This window comes from Bombina bombina, chromosome 1, assembly GCF_027579735.1.
Source record: "Bombina bombina isolate aBomBom1 chromosome 1, aBomBom1.pri, whole genome shotgun sequence".
Lineage (NCBI taxonomy): Eukaryota > Metazoa > Chordata > Amphibia > Anura > Bombinatoridae > Bombina > Bombina bombina.
Genome location: NC_069499.1, coordinates 439,875,714 through 439,900,814, shown reverse-complemented (window position 1 = coordinate 439,900,814; position 25,101 = coordinate 439,875,714). Strand labels below are relative to the sequence as shown.

Sequence of the window (25,101 nt, the reverse complement as noted above, 5' to 3'; positions counted from 1 at the left end):
TACGATTATTTTCATCATATCTTATAATTTACTATAAAAAAAATTATAAAATATGAGGAAAAAATTGAAAAAAACACACTTTTTCTAACTTTGACCCCCAAAATCTGTAACACATCTACAACCACCAAAAAACACCCATGCTAAATAGTTTCTAAATTTTGTCCTGAGTTTAGAAATACCCAATGTTTACATCTTCTTTGCTTTTTTTATAAGTTATAGGGCCATAAATACAAGTAGCACTTTGCTATTTCCAAACCATTACTTTTCAAAATTAGCGCTAGTTACATTAGAACACTGATATCTTTCAGGAATCTCTGAATATCTATTGACATGCATATATTTTTTTTTAGTAGACATCCCAAAGTATTGATCTAGGCCCATTTTGGTATATTTCATGCCACCATTTCACCGCCAAATGCGATTAAATACAAAATAATTTTCACTTTTTCACTCATTTTTTCACAAACTTTTGGTTTCTCACTGAAATTATTTACAAACAGCTTGTGCAATTATGGCTTAAATTATTTTAAATTAATCTCTGGGATCCCCTTTGTTCAGAAATAGCAGACATATATGGCTTTGGCGTTGCTTTTTGGTAATTAGAAGGCTGCTAAATGCCACTGCGCACTACACGTGTATTATGCCCAGCAGTGAAGGGGTTAATTAGGGAGCATGTAGGGAGCTTTTAGGGGCAATTTTAGCTTTAGTATAGTGTAGTAGACAACCCCAAGTATTGATCTAGGCCCATTTTGGTATATTTCATGCCACCATTTCACCGCCAAATGCGATCAAATTAAAAAAAAACGTTACATTTTTCACAATTTTAGGTTTCTCACTGAAATCATTTACAAACAGCTTGTTCAATTATGGCACAAATGGTTGTAAATGCTTCTCTGGGATCCCCTTTATTCAGAAATAGCAGACATATATGGCTTTGGCGTTGCTTTGTGGTAATCAGAAGGCCGCCAAATGCCGCTGCGCATCACACGTGTATTATGGCTAGCAGTGATGGGGTTAATTATGTAGCTTGTAGGGAGCTTGCAGGGTTAATTTTAGCTTTAGTTTAGAGCTCAGCCTCCCACCTAAAACATCAGACCCCCTGATCCCTCCCAAACAGCTCTCTTCCCTCCCCCACCCCACAATTGTCCCCGCCATCTTAAGTACTGGCAGAAACTCTACCAGTACTAAAATAAAAGCTATATTTGGGCTTTATTTTTATTTATTTTTTGGCATATTTACATATGCTGCTGTGTAGGATCCCCCCTTAGCCCCCAACCTCACTGATCCCCCACCAAACAGCTTTCTAACCCACCCCCTCTGCCTTAATGGGCGCCATCTTGGGTACTGGCAGCTGTCTGCCAGTATCCAGTTTAGTAACAAAAGTATGTTTATTGTTTTTTTCATAGCCCTTTTCTGTAGTGTAGCTCCCCCCCCCCCCCCCCCAGACCAACCCCCCACCCCTTCCAGAACCCTTAGATCATCATTTATTTTGTTAAATGGGTTTTTTTAACTTTTTTTAACTTAACTTTTTCTGCAGTGTAGCGGTTCCCTCCCGCTCCCACCCCGTGCACGCGCCCGCCTGCCGCCCCCTGTTCACGCGCGCGCGCCCGTGCGCGCCCCCGCCTGTCCCGCCCCCGATCCCGCCCCCCTCCCCTTCATCCGGCACACCGATGGCCGCCCACCCGCCTCCCAGACTTGCTCCCACCCACCAACGATACCGGCCACCGATGTCCGGTGCAGAGAGGGCCACAGAGTGGCTCTCTCTGCATCGGATGGCCAAGGGGGGGTTATTGCAGGATGCCTCGATATCGAGGCATCACTGCAATAACCGGAAAGCAGCTGGAAGCGAGCAGGATCGCTTCCAGCTGCTTTCCAGACCAAGGACGTACGCCACACGTCCTCGGTCATTAACTGTAATTTTTTTGAGGACGTGTGGCGTACGTCCTTGGTCGTTAAGGGGTTAAAGGGACACTAAACCCAATTTTTTTCTTTTGTGATTCAGATAGAGCAGGCAATTTTAAGCAACTTTTTAATTTACTCCTATTATTAATTTTTCTTTGTTCTCTTTATATCTTTATTTAAAAAGCAGGAATGTGATGCATAGAAGCCGGCCCATTTTTGGTTGAGAACCTGGGTTATGCTTTCTTATTGGTGGGTAAATGTAAGCCTCCAATAAGCAAGCGCTCTCCATGGTGCTGAGCCTAAAATGGGCTGGCTGCTAAGATTTACATTCCTGCTTTTAAAATAAAGATAGCAAGAGAACGAAGAAAAATTGATAATAGGAGTAAATTAGAAAGTTGCTAAAAATGTCATGCTCTGTCTGAATCATGAAAGAAAAAAAATGGGTTTCAGTGTCCCTTTAAGCATTAAAATCAATTCATGGCGTGAGCTATAACTTACTCATTAATCATATAATTTGATAACATTTTATCATTTACATGTGTAAACCTCCATTCACTTGTATATGATAGTATTTAATTTGCCTTTAAGTTGCATTGTTTAAATGTGCAATTTGAACTTATTTTTCAAATTTTATTTTTAAAAGTATTTTCATTAATAAATTAACTAAACTTGCGCAAAAACAATGAAAATAAATATGCAAACAGCCAAGAAAAAACAAAAAATGTATTTAAAATTGATTCAAGGTGTTGCATTTGCTGTAGAATAAGTGCTTTCTCATTGGTTGGAATACCAGTGATGAATTGTCCCTATTGAGGTTTTTGCCATGGCATAAGATAAATTGCTTATTTTCGGGTTTTAAACATTTTGGAAAGGGATTGTAAGTCACAAACACTTTGCCTGGGAATTTTGATTAATAGGAAGAGATCACTTCAATTTTTATATGCCAATATTATGTAATGAACAAATTTACTACACTACATTTATTTTTAAGTACATATCAAATACAGGTAAATATAAATTCATTAATAATTCATTATTTGCTTATATTATTTAACAAATGGTCAAAGTTGCTTATAAACTCACTTTATTGATTCATAAAGCACTACAGAGTTTTCTTGTATAATTCCTTTTTTTTTCTTTGTATGTAAAAACTATAAATAAGCACTACATAAGTAGTCAAATCATTATAAATTTGCCCTATTCTACTTGGCATATTAGGTTTTAATTGAAATTCACTTTTGTTTAAAAATCTGCCTCCTTAATATGTGAACATGTGTGACTGTTTTCTTCTCTTGTTCTATAATTTGAAATCATTAGCAGAAAAAAATTGATTGTAACCTAAACACCCACACTGTCTAATGATTAGCATTGTGCTCTTCAAGCCACTTGCAAGATGTTTGAGAATAGACTGATGGTGTTTTGTTTTGCTCAAGTAGGATGAGCAGAATCCTGGGAAAACAAGCTTGATGCCAGGTTCTGAAAAAGAGCAAGATGGCAACAGAAGGGTACTTGACTTTTTGGCTTAGGCTGTAGTTGCTGGGTAACTTAGTGTGCTTAGTATTTTCTAGGTCGTTGTTTCTGGTACTTTGTGTCTTGCATGCATGCCGTTTTATGTATTTATTTTGTAAATGTTGTGTTGTCAGTGTGATAGATGTAAACTTCATTTGTAGCAGTACATTTTTAGTAAAATCTCTTTCGAGTTTGGAACAACATTATACTTTCTAGGAATACATCTCTAACTGACTATGTGAATTTTCTACATCACTGTAACTGTATAGATGATTTATTTAGTTATGGATTTATTTTTTTTGGCTTTCATAGGTTAGGCGAGTGCCTGGCTCCAGTGGGCATCTCCATAAAACTGAAGATGGTGATTGGGAGTGGAGCGATGATGAAATGGACGAGAAAAGTTCTGAACTTAATGATTCATTTTCCAATGAAAAGGTATCAATTTTAGACCTAATAAACAAATATATTAGGTCCTAGATTAGTAGTGACAAACCTGCTTGAAGGAGTGGTGCCCAAAATTGACATTACTTTTCTAAAAACCGTCTCTCACATATAGTGTGGCACTAGAGGCAGTTGGTACAGCACTATTCCATGTGCTAAGGTTTGCAACACTATTACATTCTTATGGTTTGTTACAGTAGTTTTTCTCTCTTCATCTACATTATATCTATTCATTCAGCGTAATCCCTTTAATAACCATACTGTGCCTCTAAATGGATTGCATGAACCCCTGGATTGCATGAATCCTAATAAATTATTTATCAATGCAGTAAATTCAATATTTCAACATTTTGTCTCATCCTATATAGCCCCTACTAATTTACCACTAAAAACATTTAATATCTACGCAGAACATTCAGGAAACTGAAAAATAATGGGCTTACTAGTGCTCATATACAAACATATATAATAGATAATTTGTACAAGGTAAATATTTAGGGCTAGATCCTACGCAAGTTGCGGTTGATAGACATAGAACTGCAGCATCTACCACTATCAGTAACAACTTGAATGAGATATTTCTCCTGTTGCCAAATGTTTGTACTACATCTGACCAGTAAGAGCATCCAACTAATAACAAATGTTTCTTTCCTAAGATATAGTGAGTCCGCAACGACCTAAATTACTAGTGGGAATATCACTCCTGGCCAGCAGGAGGAGACAAAGAGCACCACAGCAAAGTTGTTAAGTATCACTTCCCTTCCCACAAACTCCAGTCATTCTCTTGTCAGTGGAGCAGGTGAAGTTTTTGTGTCTGAAGAAAATTGGATTTCTTTTGCTACAAGCAAGATTTTTGGGTCTAGCCGTACTCCACGTTAATCTCTTCAGGGTAGTGGTGGCTTTAAAGCAGTTAGGAACTTGTAAGACGGCCTTGCTGCGTTTTCCTAACATTTTGCTGCCCTAGTATAGAAAACCAGAGTAGGTTTACTCTGTTCTTTCTCTTTTTACAGGTCTCTGTGAGGAGTGGCGTCCTCTCACACCGTGTAAGCCTTCCTCCTGCCGGAAGGCCAGACTGCAGGTAAGTGCCTTTTGTCTTCTAGGTATGGGAGACCGTGCACTTAATAAGTTGGAGCTGCAACATTGTTATGGGACATGCATATCCTTTAGAAGGATATTAACAGGCAGAGAGCAGGCACTTAAATGTGACCAGAGACCAGGGGTTATTACTTTTATTTGATTTAAAGTATATTCCCTTTTCTTTTGGATTATGTTAAGCAAGTTTTTGGTATATCAGTCAAGCGCTATTTGTACTTATGTTCAGACTAGTCTTGCACAAGTTATAGCGATGAACTGTACGTTTTGGAGATTCTAGTTAATACACTGTGTTGAGGATGATTTTTTTGTGTTAGAAACATTTCTCTTTGACATGGGCTGTACTATGGAGATTGTGCATATTAATTACTTTGATACTGCTCTGCTGAGATCAGATTCGGACAGTATAATCATAGTTTGCGACCATGCCCTCTGTGAGACATTCCTGTGTGCTTACGATCTTCCGCTTTAATATTTGTATGGTTGGAAGGACGCTGGTTTTCTTGCAGCTTTGCTTAGCAGCGCACGCTTATGTTGTGGCGCAGTTCTCTGTCGGCGGGTCATGTGACCCACTTTTCTGACTTAGTCTCCGTCTTGTCATAGCGGAGTGGCGTCCTCTGTCTAATATACTGACACGATCGTCAGGAAGCTCTGCCGTTTTGACGTTATGTGTCCCTCAAAGTTGTATGAAATTTCTCTTCTCCGTTACTGATTAACAGCTTAAAGTGACAGTATATAATGTTTAACACCTCAATCTCTGAGGTGTCGGATTATATATTTGTCTTCTTCCTAGCCTAGAGCTAGACTATTTCTAAAGAGAAGCCCTTTCAGTGTCCTATTTAAAGTACCAGTACATAGCTTTTACATATTTACATATTAAACTATTAATTAAATAATTTTTATTTTTTGAACTAGGACATGGAAGATTCTGTGTTCTGTTTTTCCTGTTGGTTATGTATGGAAGCGCAAATTGTTCATTTATGCAATTCTGTGCTGGTTGCTTAGCTAGAACTTTCTCTGGTAAAGATAGTTTGTTGCAGCTGAACCCGATGTCTCTCAGGATAATGCTGTTTAGGCAATGCCACAGTTTTCTCCTTATGCGTCCCAAGCCACAATGGTGTCACATGCAGTGCCCTGCGGTTCCTCTCAATCTCCTAGAGGAGTTTTTTTGCTGACAGAAATTGCTGTACAGGTATCTTTAGCAGTATCTGTGGCATGATCTGTTTTTTTTGTATGTGTTTTTTTTTTTCTATGTTAAGGGAAAACGCAAGAGGAAAATTAGACATTCAGATTGTAAGGTGTCTGTTTCACCTGCTACTTCTCAAGTTGTCCTTCCTCATAAGTTTGATGAGGAGGATATGTTGGTAGCCTCTGAGGGTGACATCTCAGATTCGGACAGTATAATTCCTTTATCTGATGCTAAAGTTGTAACCTTCAGATTTATGCCTGAGCACCTTGTGTAGTGTTTAGGGAGGTGTTGGCTACTTTGGACGACACCGATACTCCTGTCGTTGTCAACCCTAGGAAGTTTAATAAACTTTATCATTACTATGATGTTCCTTCCTTTGTGGAAGTGTTTATTGTCTGTGCTATGAAGATTTTTCACAGGAAAAGAAGAGATCAGGGATATATCTCTCCCCGTCTTTCATCTTTTAAAAGATGTTTTCTTGTCGCTGACTCCATTAAAGAGGGTGCACGGTGCCTTAAGTAGAAGGGGCTTTTTCTACTACAGCTTTGAGAACTATGATCCCTATAGAGGATAGCTGCTCTTTTAAGGCTTAATGGACTATGCTGGAGGCTTATTCAAACTTTGTATTGGCACTGTGTCAAGTGTGGCATCTTTTGGTTGCGGCGCCTTGTCTGATTCAATTTGGTAGAGACTCCTTTGGGAGATCCAAAGCCAGCTGGTGTAGCCTAGTGGGTCGCTCAGCTGCCCAACATGTCAAAGGTTTCAAATTTGAATCCAGCTGTAAGGTCAAAATTAAGGCTTTTAAAGGGACAGCCTACCATAGAATTGTTATTGTTTTAAAAGATAGATAATCCCTTTATTACCCATTCCCCAGTTTTGCATAACTAACACAGTTATATTAATATACATTTTACCTCTGTGATCACCTTGTATCTAGGAACCTTCTTCCAGCCCCCTGATCACATGACTGTTTATTATCTATTGTCTTAAATTTAGCATTGTTTTGTGCTAAATCTTAAATAACCCCCTGTGCCTGAACACAGTGTTATCTATATGGCCCATGTGTACTTTCTGTCTCTTTGAGTTGAAAAGAGATTTAAAAAACATGTGATAAGAGGCAGCCCTCAAAGGCTTAGAAATTAGCATATAAGCCTACCTATGTTTAGTTTAAACTAAGAATACCAAGAGAAAAAAGGAAATTTGATGATAAAGGTAAATAGGAAAGTTGATTAAAATGTAAAGTCCTGAATATCCTGAAAATCTGAATAATGAAAGTTTAATTTATACTAGACTGTCCCTTTAAGATAGACAATTCTTTTATTTCTGATGCTTCCATACAAGTTATTAAGCTGGGAAGCCAATATATCTGTTTTTGCTATGCTAGCCCGCAGGGCGTTGTGGCTAAATTATTGGTCAGTGGATTTTTCCTCTAAGTCCAAATTTCTGGCGCTTTCTTACAAGGGTGAGACCTTGATTAGTCCTGGCCTGGCAGAAATATTTCTGATTTTGCGGGTGGAAAAGGGTCTTTTCTACCACAAGACAATATGATTAGACCTAAAGGACATCAGAGTAGAAAACTGCAGCTGATCCAAGATCGGACCAAGTAGGGGGCTGAATTTCTCTGTTGTCTTCAGAATACAAGATGTCCCAGATATGCTGTGGACGTAGTAATTCTGGGTTTCCAAATGGAATTCAAGAGCTTTCTTCCCAGAGGCAGGTTCCACATCTCAAGTTTATCTGCAGTCCAGATAAAAGAGAGGCATTTTTGAATTGCGTTTGGGATTTTTCTCCCTGGGAGTGATAGTACCAGTTCCTGTAAGGTAACGGGGTCTAGGATTTTATTCAAACCTGTTGGGGTTCCCAAAAAGAGGGGACTTTTCGTCCTATTCTAGACCTAAGTGTCTCGACAAGTTTTCTCAGGGTACCGTCCTTCAAGATGGAAACCATTTGTTCAATTTTTCCTTTGGTCCAAGAGGGTCAGTTCCTGACTACCATATACCTGAAGGACGTGTATCTTCAAGTTCCTGAGACTTGCCTTTCTGGACAAACACTTTCAGTTTGTGGCTTTTTCCTTTGGCCTTGCCACAACTCCCAGAATTTTCTCAAAGGTTCTGGAGACTCTCTTGGCAGTACTTAGGTTTCGGGGAATTGCAGTGGCACCTTTCGGGCCGATATATTGGTTCAGGATCCATCCTTCAACAAGCAAATTCTCAACAGAGATTGTGTTGTCTTTTCTACGTTCTCCCGGATGGAAATTGAATCTGAAAAAGAGTTCCCTTGTTCCAGCTACAGGGGTAGTTTTCGTAGGGACCATAATAGTTTCCCTATTTCTTAAAATATTTCTAATAGAGGTCAGAAAATCAAAGATTCTTTCCTTTTGCCTCTATCTGCAGTCTACTGCTTGGCCATCAGTGGCTCAAGGTATGGATGTCATTGGTCCGGTGATTGCTTCCATGGACATCATTCTTTTTGCTCGTTTCCGTCTGAGAGTTCTGCAGTTATGCATGCTCAGACAATGGAATGGAGACCATTCAGATCTGTCTCAGAGTATAGATCTAGTTCAGTCAACAAGAGAATCTCTTTCGTTGTACTTTTCTCAGGAGCATCTGTCTCGGGACACATGCTTCCAGAGACCTTCTTGGGTGATTGTGACCATGGATGCCAGCCTGCTGGGCTGGGGGCAGTCTGGGACTCGTTAAGGGTGCATAGACTATGGATTCGAGAGGAGTCTGTTCTCCCCATAAACTTCTTGGAGTTGAGAGTGATATACAATGCTATGGTGGCTTGGCCTCAGTTGTCCTTAGCTTGGTTTACCAGGTTCCAGTCGGACAACATCACCTCAGTGGCTTACATCAACCACCAGGGAGGAACTCAGAGTTCCTTAGCCATGAAGGAGTTGTCTCAAATTATTTAGTGGGCGGAAGCTCACAATTGCTGTGACATCCACATTCCAGGGGTGGACAACGGGAATCCGGATTTCCTGAGCAGACAGACAATTCATCCCTGGGAGTGGACTCTCCATCCGGAGGTGTTCTCCAGGTTAACCCTCAAATGGGGGGTGCCAGAGTTGGATCTGATGGTGTCTTGGCAGAATGCCAAGCTTCCAAGGTACAGTTTGAGGTCAAGAGATCGGCAGGCCGCCCTGATAGATGCTCTGGCGGTTCCTTGGGATTTCAGTCTAGCATACCTGTTTCCTCCGTTTGCACTCCTTCCACGAGTTATTGTTCGTATCAAACAGGAGAGAGCCTCTGTAATTCTAATAGCTCCTGCATGACCTCGCAGGATCTGGTATGCAGACCTAGTGAAGATGTCATCTCTTCCACCTTGGAGGTTGCCTCTGAGGAAGGACCTTCTAACTCAGGGTTCATTCCTTCATGCAAATCTCGTTTTCTCTGAAGCTGGCTGCTTGGAGATTAAACGTGATTAGTTCTGTCTAAGCGTGGAGTCGGTCATTGAGACCATGATTCAGGCTCGCAAGCCTGTTGCTAGAAAGATTTACCATAAGGTATGGCGTAAATACCTTATTGGTGTGAATCCAAAGACTACTCTTGGAGTAGGGTCAGGATTCCTAAGATTTTATCTTTTTCAGGAAGGTCTGGAGACGGGTTTGTAAGTCAGTATTTTGAAGAGTCAGATTTCTGCATTATCAATTTTGTTACGCAAGTGTCTGGCGGATGCGCCAGATGTGGGATCTTTTTGTCAGGCCCTGGTTAGCATCAGGCTTGTGTTTAAATCTATTACTCCTCCTTGGAGCTTTAATCTTGTTCTTTTTACTATCTCTTCTGCTTGTAGAGTTTCGAAACTCTCGGCCTTGCAGTGTGATTCGCCTTATATTATCTTTCTTGGTGATAAAGCGGTTCTTCGTTCTAAGTTGGGCTTTCTTCCTAAAGTGGTTTCTGATAGAAAAATCACTTAGGAAATTGTTCCTTATGTCCTTATCCTTCTTCTCATAAGGAACGTTTGTGCACAACCTGGATGTTGTGCGTGCACTAAAATCTTCCTACAGGAGATTGAGAATTTTCGCCAATCTTCTGTCCTGTTTCTTGCTTCTCAGGAAAATGTAAGGGTCAGAAAGCTACTGCTACTTCTCTTTCCCTTTGGTTGAGAAGTATAATTTGTTTTTGTTTATGAGATGGCTGATCAGCAGCCTCCTGAGAGAATTACAGCTCATTCCAGGGCTCTCTCTTCTTTTTGGGCCTTCAAGATGAAGCTTCTGTGGAACAGATTTGCTAGTCTGCAACTTTGTCCTCTTTTCATATTTTTTCAAAATTTTCAAAATTTTGATCTTTTGTCTTTGCTGAGGCTTCTTTTGGGAGAAAGGTTCTTCAAGCGGTGGTGCCTTCTGTTTAAGTCTGCTTGTCTTGTTTTCCCTCCCTTGTCATCTCTGTCCTCTAGCTTGGGTATTGGTTCCCACTAGTAATTGAGGACGTTGTGGACTCACCAAATCTTAGGAAATAAAATAAAATTTATGCTTACCTGATAAATGTTTTTCTTTCCGGATATGGTGAGTCCACGACCCCATCCTTTTTATTAAGACAGTTATTTTTGACTAAATGTCAGGCTCCTCTACACCTTTGTATTATTCCTTTTTTCATTTCCCTTTGGTCGAATGACTGGGGTTTGTGGGAAGGGAAGTGATGCTTAACAGCTTTGCTGTGGTGCTCTTTGCCTCTTCCTGCTGGCCAGGAGTGATATTCCTACTAGTAATTGAGGACTTGTGGACTCACCATATCCAGAAAGAAAGACATTTATCAGGTAAGCATACATTTTGTTTTTACTTTCTATTAGAGTCACTTGAACAAGACAGTGACATTAATATATGTGGTAGCCTGCAATGCTCCTGCTGAGACAAAGGAAACCATTTGTACAACTGTGCCTGGCTATTGTAAACTGATTTTTGGTAACCTTAAACTAATTGTAGAAATTCCTCATGCATTTAATTTCCATCACAGTTTAACCCTAGCCATTGCTCAATCACCCTGTGCAGTTTAAACTCACTCACCTGATCTCCCCCATCACTGTTATCCCTGCAAATAAAGCTGTATTGTCCTGATGTCCTCACAAATGTAGCTCTATATGTGACATTCCCCACTGCAAAAAATGGCATATCTGATCCCTTCACCACTTCTATCCTGTTCACTATACCCCCGTTGCAAATTCATCTTTAACTATAAACACCCTTGTACATGTGCAGACTTCCCATATACCCCTTATATGACCTCCTTATCAGTAAAACACAGACTAGTTCTAACCACTATCTCCCCACCACAAACATTCCTATGTCCCCACTGCAACTATTCTAATCATGGTAATTTACCTAGCAACAAGCATCATCTAAGTCATTTACAATAAGGAGTACTTGAAATCTAACTACAAGCCAGGGGCACGGATAAAGGTGAGAAGACAAATGCCATGTGCATACTATGTATTTAGCATTAAAGTTGGGAATGTAGGAACTAAATTCAGAGGGGCTCCCTGCAGGGTAAATTACACCCCTATATTTCCATAACATATTTTCCTCTAAAAGCTATAGGGATATGATCAGGGTGAATGTAATGTTTTACTTGTTTTTAATCTTAATTCCTCTTGGTTAATATTTCACAAACATATATATATATATTTTATTTTTTAATAGTCAAGAAGAGTGATTGACAGCAATGAAAATGCAGAGGTAAGATATTTCATAGGCACATTTATTTAATGATTTATTTAATCTCCCTGTAAAATGTTTCATTAAAGGAACATTGACGTCTACATTAAATGTTTAAGATTCAAGAAGATTATGCAATTTTTTTTTTATTCCAATTTATTTATAGTATCAAATTTGCTTTGTTCTCTTGAAATCCTTTGTTGAAAAGTAAAACTTGGCATGATGATTGTAGCTTAAGAATGTACACATTGTATTTTGCATTTATGTATAACATTGCTATAAACATTGTTGCAGACACTGGCTAAAGACATGTGCATGCTCCTGAGCTCACCTAGGATTTCTCTTCAATAAAGGACATCAAGAGAATTAAGCAAAATTCATAATAGATGCAAATTGGAAAGTTGTTTAGAATTTCATGTTCTGTTTCACTCCTTCCATAGGGACTGGAGAGCCTCCATTATATTTAAATATATGAAAACTGACCTGCAACATTCTATTCAGTGATTGCTTAGCTCAGAGCTTACACTCGTTTACTTCTATCCTCACCAGGATCCTGGATTCAACCAGGCTTTTTCCAGATCTGTATCTCTAAACTGCTCTTGATTTATTAAACCTTGTAAATTGTGTTAACAAGATGTAATTTCTAAAATATTTACTTTAGAATGAAATGGTTAATTGGTGCTATAAGTTTAATGCCTTTAATTTTTTTTTTTTTACTTCCGACATTTAAGTTTGTTGTTTTAAACAAATTGTCAGTTTAGCTTTTTCTCTTGTAAAGGTGTATCCAGTCCACGGGTTCATCCATTACTTGTGGGATATTCTCCTTCCCAACAGGAAGCTGCAAGAGGACACCCACAGCAGAGCTGTCTATATAGCTCCTCCCCTAACTTCCACCCCCAGTCATTCTCTTGCAAGCTCTCGACAAGAAAGGAAGTATCAAGAGAGATGTGGTGACTTAGTGTAGTTTTTATCTTCAATCAAAAGTTTGTTATTTTTAAACGGTACCAGCGTTGTACTGTTTTACTCTCAGGCAGAAATTGGAAGAAGAATTCTGCCTGGAGGTTTGATGATCTTAGCGGTTTGTAACTAAGGTCCATTGTTTTCACACATAACTGAAGAGTATGGAAAGAAAACTTCAGTTGGGGGGACGGTCTGCAGATTGCCTGCTTTGAGGTATGTTCAGTATATTTTTTTCTAGAGAGATGATAAGGTCTAGAAAATGCTGACAGTGTCTGGTATATTTGTGGTAAGCCTGATACAGTGATTTAACAGCAACTGGGATCATGCTTGCAAAAAAGGGGTAATATTCATGTTAATACTCATATTACTTAGTGTAAAAACGTTTGCATGTTTTATAGTAAAAACGTTTTTTCTCTGAGGGTGATAAATCTTTAATTGGGGCCTAGTTTTCCACATGGCTTGCTAGATCACTTCTAGGAGTACTTTTTTTAAGGCCCTCTGACATTCAGTGCATGGTGGGAGGGGCCTATTTTTGCACACTTTATGCGCAGTTGATATTCAGACTGAGACATCCAGCTTCCCTAAAGGAGTCCTTTGGCATCTAGGACCACTATAGAGGGTGTTTTTCCTGCAAAAATCGTGTTTAAGGGCAGGTAGGTCCACAGCAGAGCTGTGGCAGTGTGTTTGACTGTTTTTTAACGTTTTTTTCCGTTTTTCTAATCCGTTTTGGGGCCTAAGGGGTTAATCATCCATTTGCAAGTGGGTGCAATGCTGCTTTAGTCTCTTATACACACTGTAAAAATTTCGTAGAGTTTACTACTTTTTAGCACTGTTTTGCAGTTTATGGGGTAGTTTTTTTTCTCTTAAAGGCACAGTACCGTTTTTGTTTAATTACTTTTTCACATTTATTAAAGTGTCTTCCAAGCTTGCTGGTCTCATTACTAGTCTGTTAAACATGTCTGACATAGAGGAAACTCCTTGTTCATTATGTTTAGAAGCCATTGTGGAACCCCCTCTTAGAATGTGTGCCAAATGCACTGACCTTTCTATAAGTTATAAAGACCATATTATGGGTTTTAAGGATTTATCACCAGAGGTTTCTCAGACTGACAAAAGGGAGGTTAAACCACCTAGCTCTCCCAATGTGTCAGAACCTATATCTCCCGCGCAAGTGACGCCAAGTACATCTGGCACGTCCAATGCGTTTACCTTACAAGACATGGCGGCAGTTATGAATCATACCTTCACAAAGGTATTGTCCAAACTGCCAGGGTTACAAGGAAAGCGAGACAGCTCTGGGGCTAGAACAAATACAGAGCTTTCTGACGCTTTAGTAGCTATGTCTGATATACCCTCACAATGTACAGAAGCGGAAGCAGGAGAGCTTCTATCTGTGGGTGACATTTCTGATTCAGGGAAGGCGTTACTTCAATCTGACTCTGAAATGACAGCATTTAAATTTAAGCTTGAACACCTCCGCTTGTTGCTCAGGGAGGTTTTAGCAACTCTGGAGGACTGTGACACCATTGTAGTCCCAGAGAAATTGTGTAAAATGGACAAGTACTTTGCAGTGCCTGTTTACACTGATGTTTTTCCAATCTCTAAGAGGTTTTCAGAAATTATTACGAAGGAATGGGATAGACCAGGTGTACCGTTCTCTCCCCCTCCTGCGTTTAAAAAGATGTTTCCCATAGATGCCGCTACACGGGACTCGTGGCAGACGGTCCCTAAGGTGGAGGGAGCAGTATCTACCCTAGTTAAGTGTACAACTATCCCCGTCGAGGACAGTTGTGCTTTCCTAGATCCAATGGATAAAAAATTAGAGGGTTTCCTTAAGAAAATCTTTATACAACAAGGTTTTATTCTCCAGCCTCTTGCATGCATTGCCCCAGTCACTGCTGCAGCGGCTTTCTGGTTCGAGTCTCTTGAAGAGGCTCTACAGGTGGAGACTCCGTTGGATGATATCCTAGACAGGCTTAAAGCTCTTAAGTTAGCCAATTCATTTATTTCTGACGCCGTTTTTCATTTAACTAAGCTAACGGCTAAGAATTCAGGTTTTGCCATTCAGGCGCATAGAGCGCTATGGCTTAAATCCTGGTCAGCTGACATTACTTCAAAGTCTAAGCTTCTCAACATCCCCTTCAAAGGGCAGACCCTATTCGGGCCTGGACTGAAGGAGATAATTTCTGATATTACTGGAGGGAAAGGCCACGCCCTTTCCCAGGATAGGTTCAACAAATTAAGGACCAAACAGACTAATTTTCGTTCCTTTCGGAACTTCAAGAGTGGCGCAGCTTCAACTTCCTCTACTACAAAACAAGAAGGAAATTTTGCCCAGTCCAAGCCAGTCTGGAGACCTAACCTAATACGGACATTGTTCTGGCCTTTCTGAGGTCTCACGGGTGGAAGGTGAACGAAGAAAAGAGTTCTCTCTCCCCTCTCACAAGAGTTTTCTTTCTAGGAACTCTGATAGATTCAGTAGAAATGAAGATTTTTCTGACAGAGGTCAGGTTGTCAAAGCTTCTAACTTCCTGCCGTGCTCTTTATTCCACTTCCCAGCCATCAGTGGCTCAGTGTATGGAAGTAATAGGCTTAATGGTAGCGGCAATGGACATAGTTCCGTTTGCCCGCCTACATCTCAGACCACTGCAACTTTGCATGCTCAATCAGTGGAATGGGAATTACACAGATTTGTTCCCTCTGCTAAATCTGGATCAAGAGACCAGAGATTCTCTTCTCTGGTGGCTATCTCGGGTCCATCTGTCCAGGGGAATGAGCTTCCGCAGGCCAGAATGGACTATAGTGACGACAGATGCCAGCCTTCTGGGCTGGGGCACAGTCTGGAACTCCCTGAAGGCTCAGGGTTCGTTGACTCAGGAGGAAGCCCTCCTTCCGATAAACATTCTGGAACTAAGAGCGATATTCAATGCTCTTCAGGCTTGGCCTCAGCTAGCTGCGGTCAGGTTCATCAGATCTCAGTCAGACAACATCACGACTGTAGCCTATATCAACCATCAGGGGGGTACAAAGAGCCCCCTGGCGATGTTGGAGGTTTCAAAGATAATTCTATGGGCAGAGATTCACTCTTGCCATCTCTCAGCTATCCATATCCCAGGAGTAGAGGTGGATTTTTTAAGTCGGCAGACTTTTCATCTGGGGGAGTGGGAGCTCCATCCGGAGGTATTTGCCCAGTTTATTCAACTATGGGGCAAACCAGAACTGGATCTCATGGCGTCTCGTCAGAACGCCAAGCTTCCTTGTTACAGGTCCAGGTCAAGGGATCCCAAGGCAGCGCTGATAGATGCTCTAGCAGCGGCCTGGTCCTTCAGCCTGGCTTATATGTTTCCACCGTTTCCTCTGCTCCCTCGTCTGATTGCCAAGATTAAGCAGGAGAGAGCTTCAGTGATTTTGATAGCTCCTGCGTGGCCATGCAGGACTTGGTATGCAGATCTGGTGGACATGTCATCCTTTCCACCACGGACTCTGCCGCTGAGACAGGACCTTCTACTTCAAGGTCCTTTCAAACATCCAAATCTAATTTCTCTGCGTCTGACTGCTTGGAGATTGAACGCTTGATTCTATCAAAGCGTGGTTTTTCCGAGTCGGTCATTGATACCTTAATTTAATTTAATGTCACCAGGAAAATCTATCATAAGATATGGTGTAAATATCTTCATTGGTGTGAATCCAAGGGTTACTCATGGAGTAAAGTCAGGATTCCTAGAATCTTATCCTTTCTCCAGGAGGGATTGGAGAAAGGATTGTCTGCTAGCTCCTTAAAGGGACAGATTTCTGCTCTGTCTATTCTTTTGCACAAACGTCTGGCTGAGGTTCCAGACGTTCAGGCTATCTGCTTTACAGTGTGATTCCCCTTATCTGATTTTCCATGCATATAAGGTAGTTTTGCATACCAAACCTGGGTTTCTTCCTAAGGTAGTATCTAATAAGAACATCAATCAGGAGATTTTTGTTCCTTCATTAGGTCCTAATCCTTCCTCAAAGAAGGAACATCTTTTACACAATCTTGATGTGGTTCGTGTTTTAAAGTTTTATTTACAAGCTACGAAGGATTTTAGTCAAACATCTGCTTTTTTTGTTGTCTACTCTGGACAGAGGAGAGGCCAAAAGGCTTCGGCAACTTCTCTTTCTTTTTGGCTAAGAAGTATAATACGCTTAGCTTATGAGACTGCTGGTCAGCAGCCTCCTGAACGAATTACAGCTCATTCCACTAGAGCGGTAGCTTCCACATGGGCTTTTAAAAATGAGGCCTCTGTTGAACAGATTTGTAAGGCGGCGACTTGGTCTTCGCTTCATACTTCTTCTAAATTCTACAAATTCGATACTTTTGCTTCTTCGGAGGCTATTTTTGGGAGAAATGTCTTACAGACAGTGGTGCCTTCCGTTTAAGGGCCTGCATTGTCCCTCCCTTCATCCGTGTCCTAAAGCTTTGGTACTGGTATTCCACAAGTAATGGATGAACCCGTGGACTGGATACACCTTTACAAGAGAAAACAAAATTTATGCTTACCTGATAAATTTATTTCTCTTGTGGTGTATCCAGTCCACGGCCCGCACTGTCATTTTAAGGCAGGTGTTTTTTATTTTTAAACTACAGTCACCACTGCACCCTATAGTTTCTCCTTTTTTCTTGCTTGTCTTCGGTCGAATGACTGGGGGTGGCAGTTAGGGGAGGAGCTATATAGACAGCTCTGCTGTGGGTGTCCTCTTGCAGCTTCCTGTTGGGAAGGAGAATATCCCACAAGTAATGGATGAACCCGTGGACTGGATACACCACCAGAGAAATAAATTTATCAGGTAAGCATAGATTTTGTTTTTGCATGCAGTCTGTCTCTCAAACATACACTCAACCACACTTGCACAAACACATATATAAGAACCTATATAAGAACCTGCCAGAGAGTCAGTAGTAAATGTAATGCCTAATAGCTTGCTCTATGACATCATTTGCATGTAAGTTTAGTAACCATTTTCTAATTGCATTATACACGTGGTTAAATGCATTGTATATCCTGCATATATCTCGGCTTGCATGGGCCTTGATAGTGGGGTCCACAATGTTCACATACCACATAATAAATATAAAGACAAAACTGTGAGGGTTGTTTGGAAACTATAATGTACATTTACATCAATTCAACTAAGAACAGTCAACAGTCTTATCTGGCTCCATACGTTAGTGCAAAAATCATCTGAACCTCAATGAGAAAACACTGAACAGTCAGCTGCATCTCAGTAATAACACTAAACAATCAGCATCATCTCAATTAAAACACTTAATAATCAGCTGCATCTCATTGAAAACACTGAACAATCAGCTGCATCTCTATGAAAACACTTCACAATCAGTTGCATCTCAATGAAAACACTTCACAATCAGCTGCATCTCAATGAAAACACTTCACAATCAGCTGCATATCATTGAAAACACTGAACAATCAGCTGCATCTCTATGAAAACACTTCACAATCAGCTGCATCTCAATGAAAACACTGAACAATCAGCTGCATCTCTATGAAAACACTTCACAATCAGCTGCATCTCAATGAAAACACTGAACAATCAGCTGCATCTCATTGAAAACACTGAACAATCAGCTGCATCTCTATGAAAACACTTCACAATCAGCTGCATCTCAATGAAAACACTTCACAATCAGCTGCATCTCATTGAAAACACTGAACAATCAGCTGCATCTCTATGAAAACACTTCACAATCAGCTGCATCTCAATGAAAACACTGAACAATCAGCTGCATCTCTATGAAAACACTTCACAATCAGCTGCATCTCAATGAAAACACTGAACAATCAGCTGCATCTCATTGAAAACACTGAACAATCAGCTGCATCTCTATGAAAACACTTCACAATCAGCTGCATCTCAATGAAAACACTTCACAATTAGCTGCATCTCATTGAAAACACGTCACAATCAGCTGCATCTCAATGAAAACACTTCACAATCAGCTGCATCTCCATGAAAACACTTCACAATCAGCTGCATCTCAATGAAAACACTTCACAATCAGCTGCATCTCAATGAAAACACTTCACAATCAGCTGCATCTCATTGAAAACACGTCACAATCAGCTGCATCTCAATGAAAACACTTCACAATCAGCTGCATCTCTATGAAAACACTTCACAATCAGCTGCATCTCCATGAAAACACTTCACAATCAGCTGCATCTCAATGAAAACACTTCACAATCAGCTGCATCTCAATGAAAACACTTCACAATCAGCTGCATCTCATTGAAAACACTTCACAATCAGCTGCATCTCATGTGAGGGTTGTTTGGAAACTATGATGTACAGTTACATCAATTCAACTAAGAACAGTCAGCACTTATTCTTATCTGGCTCCATACGTTAGTGCAAAAATCATCTGAACCTCAATGAGAAAACACTGAACAGTCAGCTGCATCTCAGTAATAACACTAAACAATCAGCGTCATCTCAATTAAAACACTTAATAATCAGCTGCATCTCTATGAAAACACTTCACAATCAGCTGCATCTCAATGAAAACACTTCACAATCAGCTGCATCTCAATGAAAACACTTCACAATCAGCTGCATCTCAATGAAAACACTTCACAATCAGCTGCATCTCTATGAAAACACTTCACAATCAGCTGCATCTCAATGAAAACACTGAACAATCAGCTGCATCTCATTGAAAACACTGAACAATCAGCTGCATCTCTATGAAAACACTTCACAATCAGCTGCATCTCAATGAAAACACTGAACAATCAGCTGCATCTCATTGAAAACACTGAACAATCAGCTGCATCTCTATGAAAACACTTCACAATCAGCTGCATCTCAATGAAACCACTGAACAATCAGCTGCATCTCTATGAAAACACTGCACAATCAGCTGCATCTCAATGAAAACACTTCACAATTAGCTGCATCTCATTGAAAACACGTCACAATCAGCTGCATCTCAATGAAAACACTTCACAATCAGCTGCATCTCAATGAAAACACTTCACAATCAGCTGCATCTCAATGAAAACACTTCACAATCAGCTGCATCTCATTGAAAACACTTCACAATCAGCTGCATCTCATTGAAAACACTTCACAATCAGCTGCATCTCATTGAAAACACTTCACAATCAGCTGCATCTCAATGAAAACACTTCACAATCAGCTGCATCTCAATGAAAACACTTCACAATCAGCTGCATCTCAATGAAAACACTTCACAATCAGCTGCATCTCAATGAAAACACTTCACAATCAGCTGTATCTCAATGAAAACACTTCACAATCAGCTGCATCTCAATGAAAACACTTCACAATCAGCTGCATCTCAATGAAAACACTTCACAATCAGCTGCATCTCAATGAAAACACTTCACAATCAGCTGCATCTCTATGAAAACACGTCACAATTAGCTGCATCTCATTGAAAACACTTCACAATCAGCTGCATCTCTATGAAAACACTTCACAATCATCTGCATCTTAATGAAAACACTTCACAATCAGCTGCATCTCATTGAAAATACACTTTACAATCAGCTGCATCTCATTGACAACACTTCACAATCAGCTGCACTTCAGTGAAAACACTGAATAATCAGCTGCACTTCAGTGAAAAACACTAAGGCCCAGATTACACGTTTGCAGGCGTGCAATAAATAACCAGCACTTACAAGCTGGTTAGTTTTATAAAAGTGCCTTCAAAATAGAGGGCATTGTAGTTATTTATTTATTAAAAAAATGTAGCTTTTTTTTAAAAAATAAAAAAAATTGCAATAGGCAGTTTTGGGGCTTTAAAGTTGGCCGTAGGGGGTGTTAGAACAAAAATGGCACTGAAAAGTGCTTTTACATTGTGGTTTATGGAAACTGTATGATTATACATATATACATATATATTTATATTTGCTGCCATCGCTGCGCTACTTGCCCCTTTGCTGCGCTTAGGTTCTAATGTTGTCTCTGACGGCATCAGAACGAGGCTCCCATTTGAGCCTATGGAAGCGGGATCTTGTGAGCGCAATGCTTCCTAGCAAAGCGAGCGTAAGCTTGTGTTCGCATTGCGCTTAACTTTTAATACCAGTGCACATTTGTATGTGGTGGTATTACTTTGTGGAACGCTAATATTGCTTGTGCGCAAGCGATATTTATCGCTCCACTTGTAATCTAGCACTAAATAAGCAGCTGCATCTCAGTGAAAACACTAAACAATAGACTTGTGCATTTGGATCCTATGTTAGGATTCAATTGCGGAAGTAATCGTTATTTGGCTCTTTTAGAAACCGTATTGATTCTGGTGCAAGATCACCACATTAAGATCTGTGCAGATCCCGATCTTAATGTGGTGATCTTGCACCAGAATTAATCTGGCTCCGAAAAGAGCCGAATATCGCTTACTTCCGTATTTGGATCCTAATGAAGGATCTGAATGTACAAGTCACTAACACACAACACTAAACAAACAGCTGCATCTTAATGAAAACACTAAACAATCTGCTGCAACTCAGTGAAAACAGTAAATGACCAGCTGCTCCTCAGTGAAAACACTAAACAATGTGATGAATGTATATTGTTTAAATTAAGAGTTCCCAAAATATTGTCACTGTAGCTATAACACTAATGTTTTATTAGCAATGTCTGTACTGTGTATGGCTTATAAAGATTAAATTATACTTACATTTATATGGGCTCAATACTATATAACAATCTTTTAAAAGAATATTAAAGTCTGTTTTATACTATCTGTTTTTCAACTTCAACCCATATCAGTGGGAAGTCAGGCAGATCTATATAACTGATTAGTTAGTCCGGTAGTGATTTTGACACTCATTTATTATGACTCCATGACACATGTTAACATAAGTAAGACTGTGATTGCTATTCAGTTGATACTCCCTTATACATGCCACCACTGTTGCATACTGGAATACTAGTGATTTAATGGCACACCTGCCTGCAATATAATCATCGCTCTCAACAGAGAATAGTATCTGGTGGACTTTTTATGCCGAAACAGTTGATAATCTAGGCATATTTACTGAATACAGTTGACAGTTTGTGAGCTACCTCTGATACTTGGCTGTAATTACTCAATAAGAGGTCAAAAGCTAATAAGCATTAAGCAACACAGCCACTGTAAGCTGATGATCAGCTACTACTAATTAGCACGATAATAATCGGATGTTTGCACCAATCACACTGGTATTATCATTTGTTTATTTTAGCTAGCAGCCTTATTTGTCCACCCTCTTCCTAGTCCACTCATCCATAGTGTCATCACAACTCTCTCTAGTTGTTTGTTTTAATTGCACATCCCGGGTTTTTAACTCTTTATTTTTTATGCATTTTTCAATAAAAGTTATATTTTAATGTAATTGATAGTGACCCACGTTCTTATCCCTGTAGTATCCATGTATTATGATTCGAACATGTGTCTGCAGCGGGTGCTTTTATGTGTTTTCTTAAATGGTCTTCTCCATTTTGTTACTTATCTAGTAAATCCAATACACAGCACCCCCCACCCTGCGATTTGATAAGCCGAAAGGCTACCATTATATATAGGGTGCAGTCACACAGACACTTTGGTAGTGCCATTGGACCCCTTTTTCATTGCAGTCTGTTTTATACTTGTTTAGTAAATATCAATGATTAAAAAAACGCCACTGCAGTCTTTATTCAAAAGAACATGGTTTAAAATAATTTAAAGCTGACATTTTGTTAGAAAGAATTATAAGCTTTTGCAAACCAAGAGCAGTTCAGGGATGCACCCCTTTGATGTCACCAATTAGGGACAATGTAAATAAGTTAACACAGAATAAAATAAATAGTTATTATTAATAGCAATGCTGTTTTCTATCCATAGTTAACATTTTTTGGGAACCAGATTTTGCATTGAATTTCTATTTAATTTTACACTGCAAAAATGCAAAGTTCGATTTTGTATTTTAGACTTTGAGTTGCTTTGTACTTCAAATACTATTTTTATTCTGTATGATTTTTACTTTCTATTTTGAAATTATGATTTTTACATTGAGCCATCATTAGGAGTTTAAATTTGTTAAAAAAAAAATATTTGAACTTTCAATATGGTTTTTAAACTATTTTATTGAGCCCTAAATTGCAATGTATGTGTCGTCTCTTGACAGAAATGTGGGTAATGCTCCTTTAGCGTCTAAAATTTTATGAAAGACCTCGTATAACTAAAGCACCTTTTTTTATAAAGTCTGGGGAGCTTTTGAAAATAAGTTCCAATTTGTTTGAATTTTCTGGCATGTAGCTTTGAATAGAGTATGAAATGTATCCCCAAAACAATTAGCATAATGAGCAATAATCCTTTTCTTGTGTGATACATTTGTTGAATATTTTCTTATAAAGTTTGTGATCAAATCTCACCATTAATCACAAATGCTGCAGCTTAATGAATTTCAATTTTTTGAATCAATAGCGGTATTGAGCCTTGTCTGCTGAATAAAAAGTTTTGCAATGTACTACTATTTGATTGATACATAAAAAAAACAAAACAGAAAGATTTGAGCATTTGTGCATTTAACTTGTAAAACATGATAAATGATAAATGCCGAGAGCGTATGCTGTCGGCATTTGTCGATGTGCAGCGGAAATGATCCGCTATATCTGATCATGTCTGCTTGCACCATCATAAATAGACCCCAATATGTTATCTTAAAGCTGGCATTATGGACTAAAATATTAAGCATAGCTAAGATGAAGAATATGTGTGCATGTTTAAGCAATTAAAAATACTGAAAGCAGATGCACTTTTGCTAATGGTATAGTTATTAAAAAGATGGCAGCAATTTCAGCAAATTATGTTGATTATGTTGACAAATGTATATGGAAATAGAAGATAAAAGAGTGAGAGTAAAAGCTAACAGAGTGCAGCATTTTCTTTCAGTAGATATAATTGCACATGAGACATGAATAATGTAATTTACATGTTTAAAAAGCCTCTGCCGTGGCAGTGGTAAAGGATAGGGGAAAATGTGCCAGGTTTCAATGAGCTCTTGATGCTATACTGGGCACAATCGCTGTTACTTGAATTCAGAACTCCAACGGTAATAGTAGAAGCAATATATAGTATTTATACAATGTCCAACGGTAATAGTAGAAGCAATATATAGTATTTATACAATGTCCAATGGTAATAGTAGAAGCAATATATAGTATTTATACAATGTCCAATGGTAATAGTAGAAGCAATATATAGTATTTATACAATGTCCAATGGTAATAGTAGAAGCAATATATAGTATTTATACAATGTCCAATGGTAATAGTAGAAGCAATATATAGTATTTATACAATGTCCAATGGTAATAGTAGAAGCAATATATAGTATTTATACAATGTCCAATGGTAATAGTAGAAGCAATATATAGTATTTATACAATGTCCAATGGTAATAGTAGAAGCAATATATAGTATTTATACAATGTCCAATGGTAATAGTAGAAGCAATATATAGTATTTATACAATGTCCAATGGTAATAGTAGAAGCAATATATAGTATTTATACAATGTCCAATGGTAATAGTAGAAGCAATATATAGTATTTATACAATGTCCAATGGTAATAGTAGAAGCAATATATAGTATTTATACAATGTCCAATGGTAATAGTAGAAGCAATATATAGTATTTATACAATGTCCAATGGTAATAGTAGAAGCAATATATAGTATTTATACAATGTCCAATGGTAATAGTAGAAGCAATATATAGTATTTATACAATGTCCAATGGTAATAGTAGAAGCAATATATAGTATTTATACAATGTCCAATGGTAATAGTAGAAGCAATATGTAGTATTTATGCAATGTCCAATGGTAATAGTAGAAGCAATATATAGTATTTATACAATGTCCAATGGTAATAGTAGAAGCAATATATAGTATTTATACAATGTCCAATGGTAATAGTAGAAGCAATATATAGTATTTATACAATGTCCAATGGTAATAGTAGAAGCAATATATAGTATTTATACAATGTCCAATGGTAATAGTAGAAGCAATATATATTATTTATACAATGTCCAATGGTAATAGTAGAAGCAATATATAGTATTTATACAATGTCCAATGGTAATAGTAGAAGCAATATATAGTATTTATACAATGTCCAATGGTAATAGTAGAAGCAATATATAGTATTTATACAATGTCCAATGGTAATAGTAGAAGCAATATATAGTATTTATACAATGTCCAATGCTAATAGTAGAAGCAATATATAGTATTTATACAATGTCCAATGGTAATAGTAGAAGCAATATATAGTATTTATACAATGTCCAATGGTAATAGTAGAAGCAATATAT

General features: G+C 38.7%; 1 protein-coding gene across 1 annotated transcript in view; it reads left to right on the top strand.

The window, feature by feature from the left end:
* Nucleotides 1-25,101, top strand: part of STK39 (serine/threonine kinase 39) — a 1,002,247-nt gene that overhangs the window by 452,343 nt on the left and 524,803 nt on the right. Inside the window, exons 11-12 of the mRNA XM_053698395.1 lie at nt 3,724-3,846; nt 11,769-11,804. Of these exons, the coding sequence (XP_053554370.1) occupies nt 3,724-3,846; nt 11,769-11,804 (159 nt within the window). The remainder of the gene's footprint in view (nt 1-3,723; nt 3,847-11,768; nt 11,805-25,101) is intronic.